Source organism: Harpia harpyja, chromosome 3, assembly GCF_026419915.1.
Source record: "Harpia harpyja isolate bHarHar1 chromosome 3, bHarHar1 primary haplotype, whole genome shotgun sequence".
Lineage (NCBI taxonomy): Eukaryota > Metazoa > Chordata > Aves > Accipitriformes > Accipitridae > Harpia > Harpia harpyja.
In genome coordinates, this window is record NC_068942.1 from 21968437 (window position 1) to 21988429 (window position 19993).

The following is a 19993-nucleotide window of genomic DNA, read 5'->3' on the forward strand; positions in this document are numbered from 1 at the left end:
TGGCATAAATTAAGTAAATATAGTAACTGCTTTAAAGGGATAAGATCTCTTACAGTTCTGGGTATGCAAAAGTAGGGTTACTATGCCAACATGGAGGAACAAAAAAGAAAATAAACAGTCCGATTTTTTTTTTTTTTTTTTTACTAATAAAATATGTAGTAGTTAATTGTATCCATTTCTGCATGTCATGCTAGATTTTAGCAGAAGGCATCTGTGCAGGTGCAGCAGAGCCTTTTGAAAGGCTTCAAAGAACTTGATAAACATTTAGTGAAAAAAACAAAACCAAAACAAACCAATGAACCCTTGGTTTGAACTGTGAGTTGTAGGGTCACCTGTTCAGGTTGGTTTGTCTGTATGCTCATGTAGGTTTCTTGAACTTCTCAGAGTAACTAATATTTGAAGTTCTTAATATTGTGTTTTTCCTTTAGATTCCATTAAGACCTTAGGTGTTTATCCCACCTGCCATTTAACCCAAGTATGATGCTAAAGAAAATCATATTGCTTGGCAACAACCTTATTCAGAAGTGGCAATAAATAATAAAGCTGGTGCCAAGCTAGCTGTTCCCTTCCATCTATGGGCTGGAAGGAATTTGGGCTCTCCTGAATTTCTATGGCTGTTGCATGTGGAACTTCAATAGTCTACATCTGGACAGGAATAGTTGTTACTTGGAAGCTGAAGTGGTCCCAACATAGAACTAGTGACTAACTCTATGCATTCTGAAATCCCATTTTATATGAGATCTGGAGTCTATCCTTTCATACTGGGAAATAATTGTAAGTAGTGTTGACTGACTTCTGGGCCTACAAGTTTGTGAGGATAGAAGTGTGCTCTTTTGAAAGAGCCCAGGGTGACCCTCCATCTGAAAGCTGGCCCTGTAGAGCAAAACCCAACACACATGACAATACCCATAGCGTATTCTCAAGTAGTACAATTCAAAACTCTTCAGTCCAGTTCTGTGTTGAATTTCTTCTACGCGGTGTATGCCAGTGTCTGGTATACATACAATACTGTGATGTTTGACTAATTATGATTTTTTTACTTGGACAACTGCCATCCAGTTTTGTTGTTGAACCCTGTTACGTGAAAAATAGAATTATATTTGAAATGGCTTATTAGCAGGCCTTTTTTTGCTACTAACTCATTTTAATTCTATTGTACAAGAGTAATTGGCTTTCACCTCTTCTGTTGAAGTTTCAATGCATGTTCTTTTGAGCTTTTTTAGATTAACTGGCACAAACTTGTTTTTAAAATGGTTGTTTTCATTTTAAAATTGACACTCAAGTTAAAGCATGTTAAGCTTTTTCCTGTACTAGTTTGACAGTGCAATTGCAGTATTCCCCAACAGATTTTTTTTTTTTACTTGCTAACTTTGTAGCAGTAGAAAAATAGCATTTATGAGCATCTTGAAGTATTTAATCTTAATCGTGCAGTCTTTTTGTGAAGAAAATGCTTGCCTATGAGGATAGTCCAAATGGCACTGTCCATTAGGACTACTTCATGGAATTAAGAGCTACAGATGGTGGTTTAAGCCTAGGAATGATGCTGTAAAAGTTCAGAGATTGAAATTTAAACATACCACTTAGCAAGTGGCAAACAAAAAAAACAACAGTCAAAAAAACCTCATGAGCGAGTTGTTCCAAAACCCCTAAACAGTTGTTTTCACTGACTTGACTGATTGGCCTAGAGGTGATCCTAAAAGAACGAGACACAAACTGTGGCTGGCCAGTAGTTAAGATGAACATTCTTGATCTGTCAGAAGGAAGCTGAGTAAATTATAACCTATGCATCAGGTTATGGCTTCAGAAAGATCCGATTGGAATACTGTTAAGAAACAACTAAGTTTGATTTCTCAGATGTTGCATGACTGACTTGGCTCAAAAACTAGAAAAGGTAGATGCAGATCTCTGCCAAAATAATTGGATTGTTATTCGTAGCAGTGCTTAAGTTTGCAAAGCACTATGCAAATAAATTCACAGTTGCAGATTAATCACATGTATTACAGGCTTTGAGCATGCAAGTTTTTAATATCTTTATTAACACCAACTTACTGCCATACCTCTGCTCTTTCTTCATTAGTTAATTTTGGGTAGTACATGAGCATGCTGCTCTGAACCCTTATACAATGAGAATAATGCCTTCTTTTACACTCACTGTACTTCCTGTGGGCAATGCAAGAAGCTCCATCTTCAAACCCTGTCTAGAACCTGCTCGTGTGGGGTTGGGGGAGAGGCAAAGCGTTTTGCGCTGTGTGACTTGTCTTGCTGTCAGAGTAACAACATTCATGTTGTATAAGGGGATCTACCTGTGCAATTTAACTTGGTTCTTTTACTATATTTTTCTTCTCTTTATCCTTTTTCCTTTTAATTTCTGTTCTTACACTGCACCCAAGATGCCTTTGCAGCTTCTCCTGGGGAAGCCCCTGCAGCAGCTGAAGGGGCAGCAGCACCAGCTACCCCAACCCCTGTAGCAGCAGCTCTTGATGCATGTTCAGGAAATGGTGGGTTTTATGTCATTAGATGATAGTCTCTTGTTTTGCTGTTTTTTTGTATAAACTACATGGCAGTGTGTTTTTCTGAAATTTTCATAGTGTTTGCAATTGGTCAAAACAAATCTTAGACTGAAGAGCATGCTTAAAACTGCCTGTTTCCGAGTCCCAGTAACTTTGTGCTTATTCTGTAGTACTAATAAACCATTCTGTCAGTGCTGAGTTTTGTAAGCAGTAACCTGCTAAACTGGATATTCTTTTGTCATATTTCTGTCTTTTTTTGGCCTTGTCAAACAGCCTGTGAAAGTTCTCCCCTTTAGTAACTAGACTGCTCAGCCTTTCGGATGGTCTTTATTTTGGAAAAACATAAGTAACATGTCTGGATAAGTAAGCTAGATGTAGAGCAACCTCCTGTGTGTGCGTGCGTGTATTTGCAGTATGTGCATTGCCTGTAGTTGCTTTGTTCTTGACTTCCTCCCTCACTGATCCTAAGTATGCATACACATATATTTCCCCTCTCCTTTTTACAAGACCCCTTTGCCCCATCCGAAGGTAGCGCAGAGGCTGCTCCTGAGCTGGACCTCTTTGCTATGAAGCCAACAGAGACTGCTGTTCCTGTAGTTACCCCTACAACTAGTGCAGCCACTCCAGTTCCTGCAACAACTCCTTCTCCAGCTGCTGCTGTTGCTGCTGCTGCTACTGCTACTACAGCTACTGCCACTACCACTACTGCCACCACTTCTGCTACCGCCACCACCTCCGCTCCTCCTGCTCTAGATATCTTTGGTGGTAATTTTGTTTTTAACTCTTTGATTCTGGTGGATTGATCTGTCAGGAGTACAGAACAAACAAATCCTTGTTGCATGCATGCTGTGTGCTAGGCTTTCAAACCAGAGAGCCTATTAACTCCAAATACAATGTACAAAACTTGAAAGTTCTGCTTTCAGTACTGCCTTTCAAAAACGAGTTAAAGACGTGTTGTGTTCTTGGCCTTAGATTTATTTGAGTCTGTTCCTGATGTACCTGCAGCACCTAAACCAGATGCTACTCCTAGCATAGATCTCTTTGGTACAGGTAAAGAGAGAATTCTTCTAATACTCTGCTGCTTTGATGCTGTGTGATGGTGTAAACTGACTTGAGTGATACTTACTTCTCCTCGGTTTTTCTTTCATTTCTGAAGATGCTTTTTCATCTCCGCCACATGGAGCTTCCCCTGTGCCTGAGAGTTCTCTCACTGCTGATCTCTTATCTGGTGAGTGCTTGTTTTGGCAGGCCATCCTACAGACTTCCTGGGTTTGGTTTTTTCCCCCAAGATTTAAAAAAAAAAAAAAAAAAAGGACTTATTGCCAATTTACATCTTTAAGCTGAAATACTAAGTTGTGGGTTTGATGCTTTGGTCACAAGATGTGCAGTTGCTGAAGATGCAAACCATGAAGTGGCTGACACTGAAGCTAAGTAAGTACTGTGGTTGTTGAGAGAGTAAATCCTCCTCTAAGCATAAGAAAATTCTTAATAAGCAATGCTTTCTTTAAAGTACTGTGGTTTTCAGTTGCTGTGTGAGAAATGTAACACTTTATGTTTGCAGTTCTGAAGACTGTTACCTGAATTTACCAACCCTGTGGTTCTAACTGGTGGAGCCCATGTGGCTTTGAAATATTTAGCTATCATTGTTGCCTTGCTGATACTAAATATTATTTATCCTATGCTTACTGCAGTGGATGCATTTGCAGCCCCCTCTCCTCTACCCACTGCCTCTCCAGCAAAGGTGGATTCTTCAGGTGTGATTGACCTATTTGGTGGTGGGTATTTTTCTTTCCTCACCACTTCAGAGTTGAATCACTTCATTTCAATTACCTTTGCGCTTTGCTAAAGCTGCAGGTTTCCCATTCTCACAGCTTTTCTGTGTAGCATTACAGCTAAGACTAGCATGTCCAGTTCTTCGTATTGCACAATAACGAACTGCAAATACGCTGTCAGTGTGGTCATTCTGTTGTCATGACACTTGCCATTCTGTCTTCAGTCAATGCATGTATGGCTCTTCCTCAGAGGTCCAATGAAAGTCTGTTGTCTTCTTTTTTTCTTCTTTGCAACTCTCCATGGTCATGTTGTTTTCTCTCAGTTCCGTTTCTCAAAGCAGCTGAAGTTTTGAGGGTGGCTTGTCTCAACCTGGGTATCTGAATCACAGGATCTTTGTTGGATTTGACAAGGTGGAAATTAGGATGGGCACAACCAACTCTAGGAGTGTTGTGGAACAGGAATGTTGCTTAAAGCAGTGAATTTTCAAACATTAGTGAAATATTCCTCTAAAAAGACTTATGTGAGTCAGTAGGTTCTGGCTGGAATTACTCCAAACTCTCATCTGATGCATTCATCTCCAAAGGGCTTAACCCTCTTGTCTAGAACACTGTGGTTCGTATGGGTTTTCTGAAAAGAGGCCCAACTAAAAGAACAGAGATTTCTTTCAAGGGCTGGTTTGTTGCACCTCCTTTTTTCCACCCGAACTTTGTATCCATGGTACTGCTCTGCAATAAAGATGGCCAAGCACTTTCATTTTCTTCTTCTGATGAATGAAGTGGTGATCCTTTTGTCATCTTTTGTTTATAATAAGTGATGAACTGATGCATTTAATATTGAAATTTTTACCTTTTCTTGATGCTTTCTGGAATTCCCTTTAGATGCTTTTGGAAGTAGTGCTTCTGAACCCCAGCCAGCAACCCAGGCTGCTTCTAGTTCCTCAGCTTCTGCAGACCTACTTGCCGGTAATAAAGAACTTCTAAAAACTTGTTGTTTTAATGCAAAAGAAAGAAATGGTCTTTGAAATCTTTTATGTTCCTTGGGTGTATGTGGACTTTTGCAGTGGAATAAAATACTTGTTCACAAGATTTCTTAGTACTTTAGACATCTTAAATTAAAACTACAGTGATTTATAATGGAGGCACTATACTGCAGTACAAGTTAACTTCCTAGATTATCTTCTTCCTATGCTCTTTGTTTTCCTACCTCCTACACAAGCCTTATTTTAATGTACTGTTCACTGAATAGGAGTGTATACCTAAAGTTTCTTTGGCTGACCGTAGCAGTATTTAAGCGGTATTGCAGGCTATGCTGCTTGTTCCTTACTGCTAATTCATCTTCGTTTCTTGGTTGATTTGAGGCAGGTTACACATTTAAATGTTAGGAGCTTGAATAAATAATTTGGCAGCAGTCTTGCATTTAGCCAAGGAGAGTGGGGTGATGAGAAAGAGCTTTTCTGAGCACAAGGGCATAGAAGTGATAGAGACCCTCTCCTTTATACTGGGTGAGATGAGGTCTCTGCTAGTGCTGATTGTGGCATCACTGCCACACCCTATTTCAAAGGTTGAATAACTGTATCGTTGTAGTCTTCATCCTACAGATAAGCAGCTTCAGCCAGATTCTGTTTGTACCATTCTCCAAAATTTGTGCTATACCGTGTATTTTAGTGGCTATAGTGATTGTGCTAAACAGTTGTGACTCCTTCCCATTGCAGTTTGAAGTTTGTAGAGAATGAGATCCCAGCATGTCTTCCTCACTTTTAAAGGAAACTAATGCACTTCTGGTTTGAGGAAGACTTGGCTTAGTTTCCCCCATCTTTCTGAAAGGTGAATTTGTCAGCAGAATTGGTTCGTAGGTTATCCTTCATGAACTCCAAAGATGATTGCTAGCTTCATGTTGTACCTTTGTGGCTTTAATTCTGAGCTGGAGTGATAGTCTGCCTTTTATGGACCTGCTAACCACTCTAGGTATGATGGGCCCTGACGTCAGTTGCTGTCTGTATGTCTGAAGGTCTCTCATGCCAGCTTACACCATATCAAAATCCAGCCCTGTGTATGTTTTGCATGTTTTGCCTTTATATGCTCGTGAGAAGTCCTCCGTTGTATGAGGAATACATACTGCAAGTGAGATACCTTAGTATGTAATCTGCTCTAAGTGCTGTGAGTTGATACAGGTGGGTATTTGCACGCTGAAGCCATCTCAGAAGAGGACACATTTTCTAGTACCTGCTTTAAGTGTGGGCATCGCCTAGTTGTGCTGCAGGAAGGTAGAAGTAATTTAGATAATAATAATGTATATGTCCATTCTCAATTGGTTCCAGTGCTGGCAAGCCAGCTACTTAGAAGTGGAACATAATGCGTAAATGCATGCTAAAGCTTTAGTGCAGGCAGCTTCGGGATTTTAAGGTAGAAGACCACCTTTTGCTTTAATATTGCTTCAGTAGGTCTTTGTATTAGTCTATGGATAGCTTAAGGCCAATCAGGCTTTAACTAGTAGATCCTGAAACATGCCAGTCATTTGCAGTTGTGTGTGTTATCAGGGGACTGGGTGCAAAGATGTTGTTGGGCAGAAACTAATTCTGCTTATGCGAACATTACAATACAAAATATTTTATGTCCTTATCTGTAACTAAGCTTAAATTCCAGTAGGAATTATGCTCCAGATGGCTTAAACTTCAGCAGTGTGCTCTCTGAATCTGATGAGTCACATTAAATCAAAACCTAAATTATAAAAGGGATGTTATAAGTCTAAATACTCAAGCAGACCTGAAGCAGTTGGGGTGAATAGATGATTTTTTAAAATATTATTTTATTTTTGCTTTGAATATACATTCAAAAGGGCTCCAAATAGATTTGAATTTTTTTTTGTCTGATAATAGGGAGTCTGTAAACATCACAGCATATTGCTAAGCATTTGTTCACCCTAGATAATGGCAGATGTATAGCCTGCAGTGTAATCCAGTTTTAAGTTTCAGAGTGTCCAGAACTCATATGGTGGCTGAAGGCTTGTCCTTCATGGTTTGTGAGTATTTGGTTGTACTAAGTGTTTATATGCATAATGTTACGACTGTACTTAAAATGCATCATTGTCTTAAGTGTTCTGCTGTCAGGTAAGTTTCTAGTCTGTTCTTGGCTCACTCCGAAAATATGGTAGAATTTTTTTCATACTCTTCTAAGCCTCTCAGCAGACAAGACTAGAACTATGCTGATAAACACAATAGTCTAGCCATTTTCCCTTCTAGATCTTTCTATCCAATTCAACTGTGTGCATGTGTATACCGGTACATACTCTAATAGCGTGTTCTTATAAGAAATCTTACTTGAATGTGTAAGTAAAAGCAACCTCAAAATTGGGCAGTTGGGGGTGTCCAGACAACACATCTAACTCGGATGCTGCTGTCTCTGCAGACTCACTCTGGGTCTTGCGCAAGCCCTAGACAACTCGGAACTTAATCTGTTAAAGCATTTTTATTGCTTCTGTGCCTGATGTTGCTGTTAAATTGTGCAAGGCTAAAAGCTATGGAATTAGCAAACTTCACCTGAAGCTGGGGAGAACTCTCTTCCATAGCTGGAGAAAGAGACATTTTATGGGGCTTCGCAAAAGCTTACATAACTTTCTAAACAGAATTTTATAAATGGATGTTAGTCATGCCCTGCTGCCAAGCTCCTTGTTCTCACTCAGAAAATGGAAGGGATCTAACTGAGCACAGGATCTTTAGATTGCTCCAGTGCTTTAGGAATTGATGCAGTCAACTGCCTTTGCCATCCCTGTACCTTGTCAACCTGCTTCTGGTCTGAGTCTTTGGAGATTAGTACTTTTTTGCAGAGAGTTGAACGCAGGGAGCTGTGCCTTGGAGCAGATGATAAACTAGGACGGAGCTTGTATGTAAGGATCAGAGGACAGGCCAACATCGGTGATGTTTTAGCAGGGGTCTGCTACAGACCACCCGATCAAGAAGAGGCAGTAGAGGAAGCCTTTTTTAGGCAGCTGGGAAAAACCTCACTATCACAGGCTTTGGCAACTTTAACCACCATAGTATGTGCTGGAAGAGCAATAGGCAATATGGCTGGGTGCAGGTAATCCAGGGGACTTCTGGAATGTATTAGAGGATCTCTTGATGTGGGTGATCAAGACATACCAGAGTGAGTTCCATGGAGGGCCGAGATGGTCACCACCGAGATGGTGACACATGACATATGAGGAGAGGCTGAGAACTGGGTCCATTCAGCCTTAAGAAGGGAGGGCAAAAGGGAAGCCTTATAGGTGTCTAAACTACCTCACTGGAGGATACAGAGAAGACTAGCCAGGTTCTTGGAGGTGCACAGCGGTAGGAAAAAGGGCAATGTGGTTGGGAAATTCCAGTTGAATACTGGAATGTCTTTATTTTTACCATGAGGATGGTCAGATATGACAACAGGTCACCCAGACAGGCAGTGAAATCTTTCCTTTTGGAGGTGTCAAGGCAAATCTCCAGGCAACCTGATTTGGTTAGACTGGCCTTCAGCAAGGTGTTGGGCTGGCTGACCTCCAGAGGTCCCTTCCACCCTAAATTCTCCTGTGACAAACCTGCTTCAAGAACAGACCTTGGAGAGCTGAGAGCAGATCTCTGATCCCAGTGTGTTTGTCCAGATTCAGAGTTAGCGTCTGTGAGCGTGTGACTAGCTGTGGGCTAGGATTTGGGTGGTAAGGGCTTCTTGGTGCCAGAACCCTGAAGTAGGCCTAATAAACACAGAGAAGCTCACAGAAGCTTTTGAAATGCTCTTTACTTTGGAGTGCAGTAAACAGGCTGCTCTGCTTCCCTGGTTCCAGGCAGTGCCCTTGGTCGGTAGCATCTGAAGAGACCAGTTTAAGTTATGATCTGAGTGTTTTCAGTCATTGCCTGCGATCTGGCAAGCTTCAGCTGAAGGACGTAATTTATGAGGTGTTTCTAATCAGGTTGTGTTCTCCTAGACCTGTAGCTCATAGTCAGGTTTGCTGTCCTCTCCCAGCTGTGTCTGGGGCCAATGTATTTGTTGATATAGGCCAGGCATTCCACAACTAAAGCCCGTCTGCTGGTGGTACAGCAAGTTGCTGGCTTGGTGCCCAGGACCCGGTGATGGCACATCATTCTCATTTCCCTACTGAGGGTTTTGGTTTGAATACAATTACCTACTGCTAACTCACTTCTCTTTTAAAATATGCATCTGATGCGTAAATCAGTCTGATGCTTGTGTCAAGTGTGTTTGTATCAATTTCTCTTATTCTTTCAACATTTGTTAAGTGTTTGGTGTTTAGTCTTACCCTGTTCTCTAAGAAAGCAAAGTTTTCAGGGAGAGCATCTGAGATAGCACATTAACATTTGATATAATTCATGCTCACAATTTGAGCACAAGCTCTTTATGTTGAGCTCTAGTCTGTCTTGTAGTTAAATGTCTGGCAGACGCTTGATTTCATAGCTGGGAAATGTGCCGTTGTCACTGTTTGTAAGATGTCTGCATAATGTGCTGTAATCGATATATCCTGTGACCATGAAAAGCGTTTTGGATAAAGAAGTGGTTAGAAAATCTTCAGAATTTTCTTTATTTTCCCATTTTTAAAAAGCTGACTTCCCCACTGAACTGGTAACTAAAGAAGACTGAAGAAAGAAGAGAAAGAAAGGAATTAGTTGACCACTTAAACAAGAGTGGTACAAACTATCTCAGTAAAAAGACAGCAAGTAGTGATAAGGGTTTAGTTTAAATAGATGATCTCTTCTAAATTGGAAAGTTGTATTTGGTACTTAATGTCAACAATGTGACTGTTGGAGTAGCATGCTTAATTTTTCAGATTTCACCCACATGAAAAGATCTGTATTTACTTTGGGTGAGAATAGGACTTAAAATGGTCTCTACAAATTGGAGAAAATTATCTAAAGGAGAAGTTTCAAATGAGTAAATGTTCAAGCTTCTGTCCATAGGCAGCAACGATTAGCTGGACAAATAAGAACAGTAGACCGTAAGGCAGGATGTTCCCTGAGAAGAAACTAAAAGCAGTGGTAGAGCACTGGCTTGTCACTGTCTTGTGCTCAGCTGTGGCAAAATAATACGCTTCCTACTCTGATATAGGGGGGGAGAAAAAGTACAGCCTGCAGGTTGTGCAGAGTGTTCTTCCTGCTGTATTTGCGTAGTCACAGTTGCAGCACTGAGCTCAGATCTGATCCTTTCTGTGCAAGGGCAGCTGGGAAAAAACAAGGCTGAGAGACTGATGATGTAGTACAGAAAGGTCTTGGACATCATGTCAAGAAGAGATTGAATAAGAGGGATGGCTTGTAGACCAAATGTCTGTTCTCATTTTGATGGAGTTTTAGCATATTTAATCAGTTTTCAGAGTCTGTAGGTAATACAAATAAGCTTAAATTGCAAGGGAAATCAAATTATATAGTGGGCAAGGGAGGGATTTTAAGAATAGTAAAGCATGGGAGTGCATTGCTTGTAGGCTAGAGAATCTCCATGAGAAGGGTTTATTTATATAAATATAGGGTTTATAATATATACATTGACCTTAATCGTGGAGATTCTCCAGCCTACAGGCAGTTCAGTTGGGGATGCTGTTGATCCTGCTTTGGCATGGGAGTGGCAGGGGGAAGCAGCTTGAAGCCATCTTGATGAGGGAGACCAGGATGTTTTAAGATGGCGAGAGAGGCTAAACTGGATTAGTAAAACACTGTCTTCTGAATTGAGATTCCAAAGTAGTTGGTGGGTGATCATATGCTTTTCTCAAGTTAGTCCTCTCTTTCTCTTTTTTCTGAACTAATTTTCATTTGTTGCATTCTGCCCATGAGATTACTTACCTAGAAACATAGCATGTAGTACTAGAAGAATTGTGTTCTCTACTCTGTTGGTCTGCCTCTGCAGAAATCTAAATAACAAATATTAAAGTTTTTATTGGTGACTCTCACAAAATCTTAAATTCCCTGGGTCATACCCAGCACACCAAGGAGGCTTGTGTAGTACTGAGTTACTTAAAATGGTCCAGTAAGAATTATCTCTGTCATTCTGCCTTCTATAGATTGAGCTTTTGTTAAACACAGCCCAACAAGACTGACCCTAATGTCCACACCTCTCTTATGTGGCTTTTTCAAGGCTTTGGAGGTTCTTTTATTGCTCCCTCTCCATCACCATCCCCAGTCACTCCGGCTCAAACCAGCTTACTACAGCCTAACTTTGATGCAGCTTTTGGGACAACAGCTCCAACGACTGGCAGTTCGTTTGATGCATCAGGTGAGCCACAGGGTTTCTTCCTGTGAATTTTCTAATGTGTTTTATGTGTTAGATGAGTTAATGACACCATATTTAGGCTCAGTACAGGCAATACCAGTGGTTTCCCTGTTCCTTCTCTACTGGAAGAACTCAGGGTGGTGTTTAGGCTAGTGTGCCCAAGAGCTCGCTGTACCCATTTTTTATTCTACCATGTCAGTAAAAAACAAACTAGTGTGAACATCGTCCTTGCATGTGCTTGATTGCATGAATCAGGAATTACGCAAGGAAAACACTGTCCTGTAAATCAAGTATATAGGGAAATCATCTTGCTGCTACTGCTGAAGCTGTTCATGAGCTTGCATGGCACCCGAAGGTACACAAAACAGAGACTGAGGTCGTGTTCTTTGCCTGACTATAAGCTTAAACTTTCACTGCTATCATTTTGTTTGCATCTCTTCCATTCTATATTTTCCATGCTGGGTCCTTGCTACAAACTTAAAATTGGTGAGTTCTGCAACTGTACAAGAAAAAAAGGTTGAAGTAGTACTGCTGCTTGGTTATTTGGTTGCTTGCCAGTGCACATGCTACCCCTTCCTGTTGACTTAACATTAGCATGTACCTCAAATCCAGATCAGAAGATAGAACGCTGGCATGAGATGTACCAGGCGGTTTGACTTCAAGGGATCTAAAAAATGAACTTCTGAGTTAGATGGCTGGACTAAGGAGGCTAGCTCTCTCAGTGTGGATGGTTCTGGTTCCTTCTGATCTCATAAGATGTTAGTAGGTTTTCCCAATTCCCTGCTGCTTGCAAGTGAATAGTAACATCTTGAGACTTTCAGTCCTGTTGCTGTAAGATGTCAAGGTATAAGACTGCCTTTGCCACAGTAATTCTGACTGGTGTTTGCTGCAAGATGTTCATTTTAAAAACCTTTGAATGAATATCTCCTAACAAATGTGTGTGCATCTGATATCTCTCTAAGGATGGCTGTAAGAAAAATAGTGCCATGTGGAAGTGGTGCCGTATCTATGTAGATTCAACTCTCCAATTAAAGTCCTTTTAGGCATGTCCTCTTGTATTAGTTCTCATTGGTATAGCTCTTTCAGGATTACTGTATATTCAGTGTCTAGTAAAATGACATGCATGCCCTTGTTGGCATTACTTTTAATGTCAAACAGTGTTTTGGTAAGACTTGTGACGTGGTTGTCTGTGCTATATTTGTTGGAGCAACAACAAAGTGGCAGGTAGTGTTTTTCTTACCACAACTGCTGTTCTAACCCACTTTCCTTTCACTTCCAGTGTTTGATGGCTTAGGTGATCTTCTTATGCCAACTATGGTTCCTTCTGGTCAGTCTATAGCACCTTCAGCCACAGCAACAGTCACTGCTACAGCAGCAAGCAAAGGCCTCGGAAGTGATCTGGATTCATCTCTTGCAAACTTAGTAGGCAGTAAGTGACAAAGTTTGGTTTTAAGTGGTGTGGCATACAACTATGTTACTTTTCCATGGAGCCAAATACCTGTCTGTTTTAGCTTGCTTCAATGTCCTCCTGTTTCCCTGGGGAGATCGGGGAACCTATAGGCAGGAATAAGCCTGATTCAGATAGCTGGTAATCTGGGTTCATAACTTGTCCCTCTTTGTGCCCAGGATCTGAGTCAAATAATGGGATCTGTTTGGTAGGTATGATTTGTAATGTGTGAACATCCCAGGTACATCCAGGGGCACATCCATTAAGAGTCTGATACCTACCAAACAGATCCCATCTGTGTAATAACGGATGGAAAGGTGAAACCTGTCCAAAGCATCTGATAGCACCATGGAATTTAAGCAGAAAAGCTGGTGGACACAGATAGCTGACTTCTTGGTTAATGAGAGGAGGAGTAACAGTGGGGTGAGGAGTGCACAACAGCCAAGAACAGACCTTCTCTCAGACAGCGAACTTTCCAAAACATGTTCTTGAAATGCTAAATTAAAAAATGTTCTCTTATCTGTAGTAGGAAAAGGGCTGGAGCCTTTATAACTAGAGATCAGTAGCTGCAGCCCCCCAAAAATCCTAAGAGGCCCACCTAGGCTAAGGTGTAGTACTACTGAAGTTGTACTTTGGAGGATTGTATAAATGGACTACTTTGTTAGTATATGTAAACACACCACAGCAAAGATATAACTGATCTTATGATGTATACTCTTAGGTGTGGGGTGCTTGAAGTCAGCAGGACTCTTAATCACTTGAAAGCTCTTCTGCAAATCATTTGGTATATCCAAGTTTGGGGGAGAAAATCAAACTTAGCAATTTGTGACTTACAGGACCTGTACTGGTCACATGAGAAGAGTATTCTTTAAAACTTAGCTTAAAACTTCTTCCAAAGAGTAATTAAGGAAACTACTTGGAGTTCCCATGTTCCCGTAGAGCAGATAAAACAGTGCAAAACTTCCAGATAACATTCAGATTTATGTGTATGTGAAAACCAGCTTTTTATTTCTGTATGTATAATGAGGAGCAGAAACTAGTGTTGTCATTCATGGTGAATAGTTCGGTGCTCTTAAATAACTTAGCATTCTGTAGACCTAAATATATTGTTACTTTGGTTTACTTATGCAGCAAAAATGGCTTCCTCGAGTATGTGACATCTGCAGGTTCCTCAAAAGTTTATACTGAAGAAGGGGTAGATGTGGCCAGTCCTCTGATGCTGTCTAAATGAAGACAGCCAAAACTTTATTACTCTGTATAGGCCTGTGTGCAATGAAATGTGAGCCGTTGCTTTGACATGCTTTAATTTACTAAACATGTGACTTTTTTTTTCCTTTTTTCTTACAATTTTCAGATCTTGGAATTTCTGGTACCACTTCAAAAAAGTAAGTTCAACTGTTTAAAAAAAAAAAGTTTTCAACTGTGCTGTATAGTCTATATCTATTTCAGTGTTTATTAAGAATCAGTGAATTGGTTATGTGCCCCCTCTCCCCAAAAAATCAGTTCAGAAAAATTCTGGAAATAGTATTCTATTCTATACAGGTTCACTGAATAATTAAGGTTAAATGTTCCTGATGTAGCTTTTAAACTTGCTGGCTTCAATGTGAGTCTTAGAAATTTTTTTCTGTAAATTACTGTCTTCATATTGGACAGCTGATTTCCAAACAACTTAAAATGAACAGGTAGTCCAGATAATAAATTGTCTAGCTCCCCTCAGTAATCTAGGCTAATGTGTAATAGTTTTGTTATCTTTTTACAGACGCTGGATGTGCTTATCATGTAGGCATTGGAATACTTGTAAAATAAAAAAGTTCATCCCATGCAGTGAAAAGCTTCTTTTTGCAAGAAGAAATATTTACAGCATTGCATTTAGTTTTGAGTATGCCTTCTTAATCTAACTGATTGCTTACTTCTGTGCTGAGTCTTCCTCTGTATGCAAGACTAGTTTATGATGTGTGTACTTCAAAATGTTTTGTGCCTCTGTGGAGATGATAGGAGGGATATGTATAAACACATCATGAGGTTTATCCCCGAAACTTAGCTTCCTTCAATCTACTTCATTCAAATGGTGTATGTTATTTTGGATAGAGCAGCCTCTAACAAAACCCGGTTTTGCAACAGCCCTTTTATTCTACGAATGATTTGTTTCTTTTTTATCTATCAGCTTTTTTCAGACGTGAATGCTTTTCTCCTTCAGCTGTCTGAGCAAGATTTCCAGCAACGAAATGACCTTTCAAAGACTTCTAGCAGGCAGCTCTACTGCCTGGCCCCAGTAGAATAGGCCATAGCAGTCCCTCTTCCTACTTTGCAAGGGTATATGCAATAATATGTTACCTTCAGTCAATACTAAGTAAAACTTCTCTTTAATTTTCACCACAAAGACCATAACCATTTAACTGACTTCTGTGTAGAGTGTACTGGTGTCTACTGCTAACAACCCTTGAAACTGAGCAGCACTAAAAGTGTATATTTCTGTTAATAACTTAAACTGCATACACCATAAACTAATGTAGCTGCAAGCCTAATATTAATGTATACTGCAATTTGTTTCCATTTTCACTGTGAGGGTATGTAAATAATAGGTGTCTCTTCTTCTCTATTAGGGGAGACCTTCAGTGGAACGCTGGAGAGAAAAAGTTAACAGGAGGAGCCAACTGGCAGCCAAAAGTAGCACCTGCAACGTGGTCAACTGGTGGTGTCCCAAGTGGTCCATTGGTAGGTGGTTAATCCATCGGTACCACTGGTATTGAAACCTCAATATTTTATGAGACTACGCAAGCCTACGTGTAGGCACTGCTCCTGTCTACTTCAGCTAAAGAGTTTGCTTCTGTATAAATGATATAATTGTTTCAAGTCACATTTTTAAGATCAGATTTACAGCTGGCATAAATAATTGAGTTCAGGTCAACGAAAATACACTAGCCTATGTATCAAGATGTTACTCTACATGTACACTTAATCCCTGTGGACATCTGCAATTGTGTGGTTAGCTGTATAGGTCTTGCCAGCACCAGGCCCAGGTCAATTGCCCAAAAGACAATGATATTGATCCAAAGCTGAAGTACTGGAAGGAGAGAAAATGAATAGGTTTTTCTCAAGGTTTCCTGAATGGAGTAGATCAAAAGCCTACACAGTATTCATACTGATCAGGTGATTGATGTTAGGTTAGAAGTGGGTGGCTTGTTTAGCAGAGTAAAGCAGTCTGTTGGAAAAGTTAAGATTGCCCTGTAAAATGTATCAGAAGGCACTAACTTTGAGAGAAGAGGGTTAAACTGAGCTAAAAATCTAAATTTGGCACAAAAGCAACTTGATCATGAGTAAGTCACAAGAGTAATCTGAAGAGGGGGTCATACCTCATCTCATCAAAGTCACATAGGGCATAAAACAGCCTCCATTTGAAAAAAGTTGGGTTGGGAAGGGAAGGAAAGGACTGTCAAGGGGGAGCATGACCAGTTCATTCCCCTTCTGCCAAAGCCAGATGTTAATGTGACTCTAAGCAGGTTCCAGCTTGTTCCTTAACCTTATGGAAGGTACAAGAATTCCCTGAACTTGGTACTTCATTGAATGTATTAGTTGTAACATCAACTTTTTTTCTTAATAGAAAGGCTGGGCAATACTGTACAGTGTAAGTGAATTTTTTTTGATCTCTTACTGTACTTACTAAACACAAAGATACTAACAGCACTTCACCTGCACCTCAGATATTACCAATGGCTTAAAACTAGCTAGAAGCTACCTAACATGGCTCTTCTTGGACTGTCTGTCCAGCAGGCAATTCTCAGGCAATGTGTTGAATATGGTAGTAGCGATTAACCACTTCTGTGCTGTAAGCTTGAAAATAATGGCTTCAAACTGTCTTTGCTTTACTTGGATGTGAACTGTCTGACGACTTGTACTACTTGAAATTTCTAACTTCTGTAACATTAGCCTGATCTTGTAGTGGTTTTACCATCTGATAAGTAACTAGCCTTTCTGGAAAGCTGGGTGGTTTTGATAGCATTTCATGAAACGTGGGTGCTATATATATTTCTTCAAAATCATGCACTTAGGTATTTTTTGAAACCAAAGAAAAGCAGATCTGCAGGAAAAATAAATGCGGAGATCAAAATGAAGCTTTCTTTCACGTCACTGCTGAACCACTTAAGTTTTGGTCCCATCTTCCCTTCCTTGTCACCTTTTACCTTCTGGATTAAAATCAGCAGAATTTCATAAAAGCTTGTTCCCTCGAGTGACCCTAGTGCTTTGAGGCAAAAGCAGATTCAGTTTGTATGGCCATTTTCTTGGCATCTGCCCAACTGGATTTTGAGCTATGATGTATTCCTGTGGCTGCAGTCAGATCACTGCATCTGATGTCATTAATCTGTGTCTTTCTGTTCCTTGCTTTCCATACCTGAGTGTCCAGATGTTGGTTTTAGTTTGGGGACAGCTGGCCTGCTAGCGCAGTACAGCTTTTAACTGAAATGCTCCCCAGAAAACTTTCAGACTGGAAAACAGGTTCATAATTATTAGCCAGAAACCATAGGGTGTTTGCTGTTTAATGAATCTGGAAGGTTATCTTGACTTATCTTCAGTTTCCTAAGAAACTGGCATATTGTAGTCTGGAAGCAAGGATCAACCAAGGGCACTAAATGCAGCATTCACAGAAGTGGACTGTGCAGTGAGTAATTCCAACATATCTCCAGAGACGCACTGTCCTTTGAACTGAGAGTGTGCTAGCTGCTCTCCAAGTGCGGTGGGATATAACTGACTCGAGGTAGGCAGTAGGGATGTGGAGTCTCAGGCATGGCTCTGCAGCTTCTGTCATAGCCTGAGAAATTGTGCCAATATACTTAGGCCGTATGATAACAGTAATGAAATTCCTAAAAATCCTACTACCATTTTTAAATCCCTTCTTTGAATGCTTCCTGCCTCTCTTCGGAGTTGTTAATAATTTGGATTGTATATACTTCTGTGAAAAGAAGAGACCTGGATGCTTTCAAGGCCATAAGGAGACTCTGTGCATGGGAAGTTACAGACAAGGGAACCAAAAGGGACCATGCATAGGTTCTGCTAGATAAGTGGGGTGGCCTTGTTCAAAGATGCTGTTGTGCTGTATATCCAGTCAGACTACTAAAGTAACAGTTCTCTCTTGCTGGGTCCTAGGGAAAGATCACTTTTTTTTTTCCTTGTGTTATTTGAATGAAAATTGTAACAAGTTAAGCATATGAATGAAAATCATAACAAGATAAACTAAACTCTCCTTAGTAAAGTATGTAATGGTTGTGACAGTGGCTTAAGTGTGTGAACTTATTCTTTAATTTAAATGAATCTCACTGCATAAAAATACTATTTTTGTTTAATTGGAAGCTAATTATAGCAGTTATTTCCCTTAGCTTTACAATCTGCTTAAGCTTTTAGTAAAATACAGTGCTACAACAAGTGCTATAGTGTGTTGGCTATCAATTATGAAATTGGGATGCTTTCTTACACTATGTAGAAGGAAAGTACGTATTTTCTTGGGCCTCTTTTGAGTTGTATTCAGTAAATGGACTCCATTCATGATGAGAATGGAGTCTGTCACCCTTGCTTTCTTATGAAGAAGCAAGCTGAGCATCAACGTAAGGACTCATTCAATTCTCATTCTTTGAAGCATTGTGGTTTTGAGGTGAGGTATTACCTGCTACCTAACAGTCCTACTGTTCAGAACAAATTTGAGAATGCTGGAGACTCTGTACAGTTTCCAGATAGTTGTTGTTAAAGATTCTTGCAGTTCTTAATTTAAAAAAAAAATTTTTTTTAGACAGGAGCCGTGCCTCCAGCAAGTGCTGTTCCTGCCACAGGAGGTACTCCACCCGTCCCACAGCCAGGAGCAGCATTTGGGATGGTGAGTCTCTTTTGTTACATTGCTCTCCTTTCTTCACCCAGAACCCTACTCACACTGCGTTAATTTACAGCCCCCAGCAGGCACAGGCGTACCCATGATGCCCCAGCAGCCAGTTATGTACGGGCAGCCTATGATGAGGCCACCATTTGGAGCTGCCACTGGCCCTGGTGTACAGGTAGGTGTTACTGCTAGATGAATGCTTAATTGCTCTCCATCTCTCTAGAAAGTAGCTTGTGTGCATGCATTATCAGCTCAATTCCAGCTGTAGGTCTGTAAATGAGATTTCTTATAGTATCAGCCTGACTTGCAACAGGTCACATGAACCACCTTAATTTTTTTCAGTTCCTTTGTGTGAGACCAATGGAACAGGTTTGAAAAGTCTCCTACAGCTAACTACATCCAAGATCTGGTTTGGGGGGATATCTGTGTAAAGCTCAAAGTGGAGCTGATGGGCATTCCTATTCTGTTAAGAGCTTGGCAAAATTTACTAGAGCTGCACTCAGCATCTTCCCTCCCAGCCCACCAAGAGATTCCTCAGAAAACTGACCTTCTGCTTATGAACAAGCTGAGGTCTCCAGTTCTTGGATGACAGCTGTTTCTCAGTAAATACAACTTTATCTGTTTCAGGCTGGTAGCTTGCTGGGTTTCTTTTGGTGCAAAGCAATTGCATTCAAGTATGAATTACCATAGTGTATGTAACATTGGAGTGCTCAGGATGCACACTTTTCACAGCAATGTGCAATTTTAAATACTGTGGAGAGGTTTTTCTTCAAACTTACGTTAAGGTGAAGGAATGCAAATGAATAATCTTAATCTTCAGTCACTGTATATTCTTTTGTAAGTGGGAGATACATGACACTGCTTCATTTTTCATGTTTTTAAACTACATTTACCTAGTCTAACTTTGTGAAAATCACATATTTAGCCGTAAAGGGGACACAAGTTTGACCCCCTAAAACCAAAGCAAACCTACTCTTAATTCTATACTAATTAAAAATAACCAGGAAACATTGTGTCACAAGTTACTGGTTGCCAGGGAGATGAGTCCTTTCTTTAATATGATGAAAAAAATCTAATGGAGTAATCAGTGATGAAGTAGGTTGAGTGAATGGAGACATGCCATCCTTCCTGTTCAATTGGGTGGTATCAGCTGCTTCTCGTAGCTTCC

The 19993-nt window shown here is 40.3% G+C and overlaps 1 protein-coding gene across 15 annotated transcripts in view; it reads left to right on the forward strand.

Annotated features, from left to right (window-relative positions):
* Positions 1–19993, forward strand: part of SNAP91 (synaptosome associated protein 91) — a 70477-nt gene that overhangs the window by 46490 nt on the left and 3994 nt on the right. For 3 of the 15 annotated variants that reach the window (XM_052781610.1, XM_052781607.1, XM_052781606.1), the window contains exons 16-27: positions 2391–2498; positions 3018–3275; positions 3483–3560; positions 3667–3738; positions 4202–4285; positions 5162–5245; positions 11381–11518; positions 12795–12944; positions 14317–14347; positions 15566–15677; positions 18742–18825; positions 18896–19000. In XM_052781610.1, the coding sequence (XP_052637570.1) occupies positions 2391–2498; positions 3018–3275; positions 3483–3560; positions 3667–3738; positions 4202–4285; positions 5162–5245; positions 11381–11518; positions 12795–12944; positions 14317–14347; positions 15566–15677; positions 18742–18825; positions 18896–19000 (1304 nt within the window). The remainder of the gene's footprint in view (positions 1–2390; positions 2499–3017; positions 3276–3482; positions 3561–3666; positions 3739–4201; positions 4286–5161; positions 5246–11380; positions 11519–12794; positions 12945–14316; positions 14348–15565; positions 15678–18741; positions 18826–18895; positions 19001–19993) is intronic. The other 12 variants (XM_052781608.1, XM_052781609.1, XM_052781617.1 and 9 more) reach the window with 12 other exon arrangements.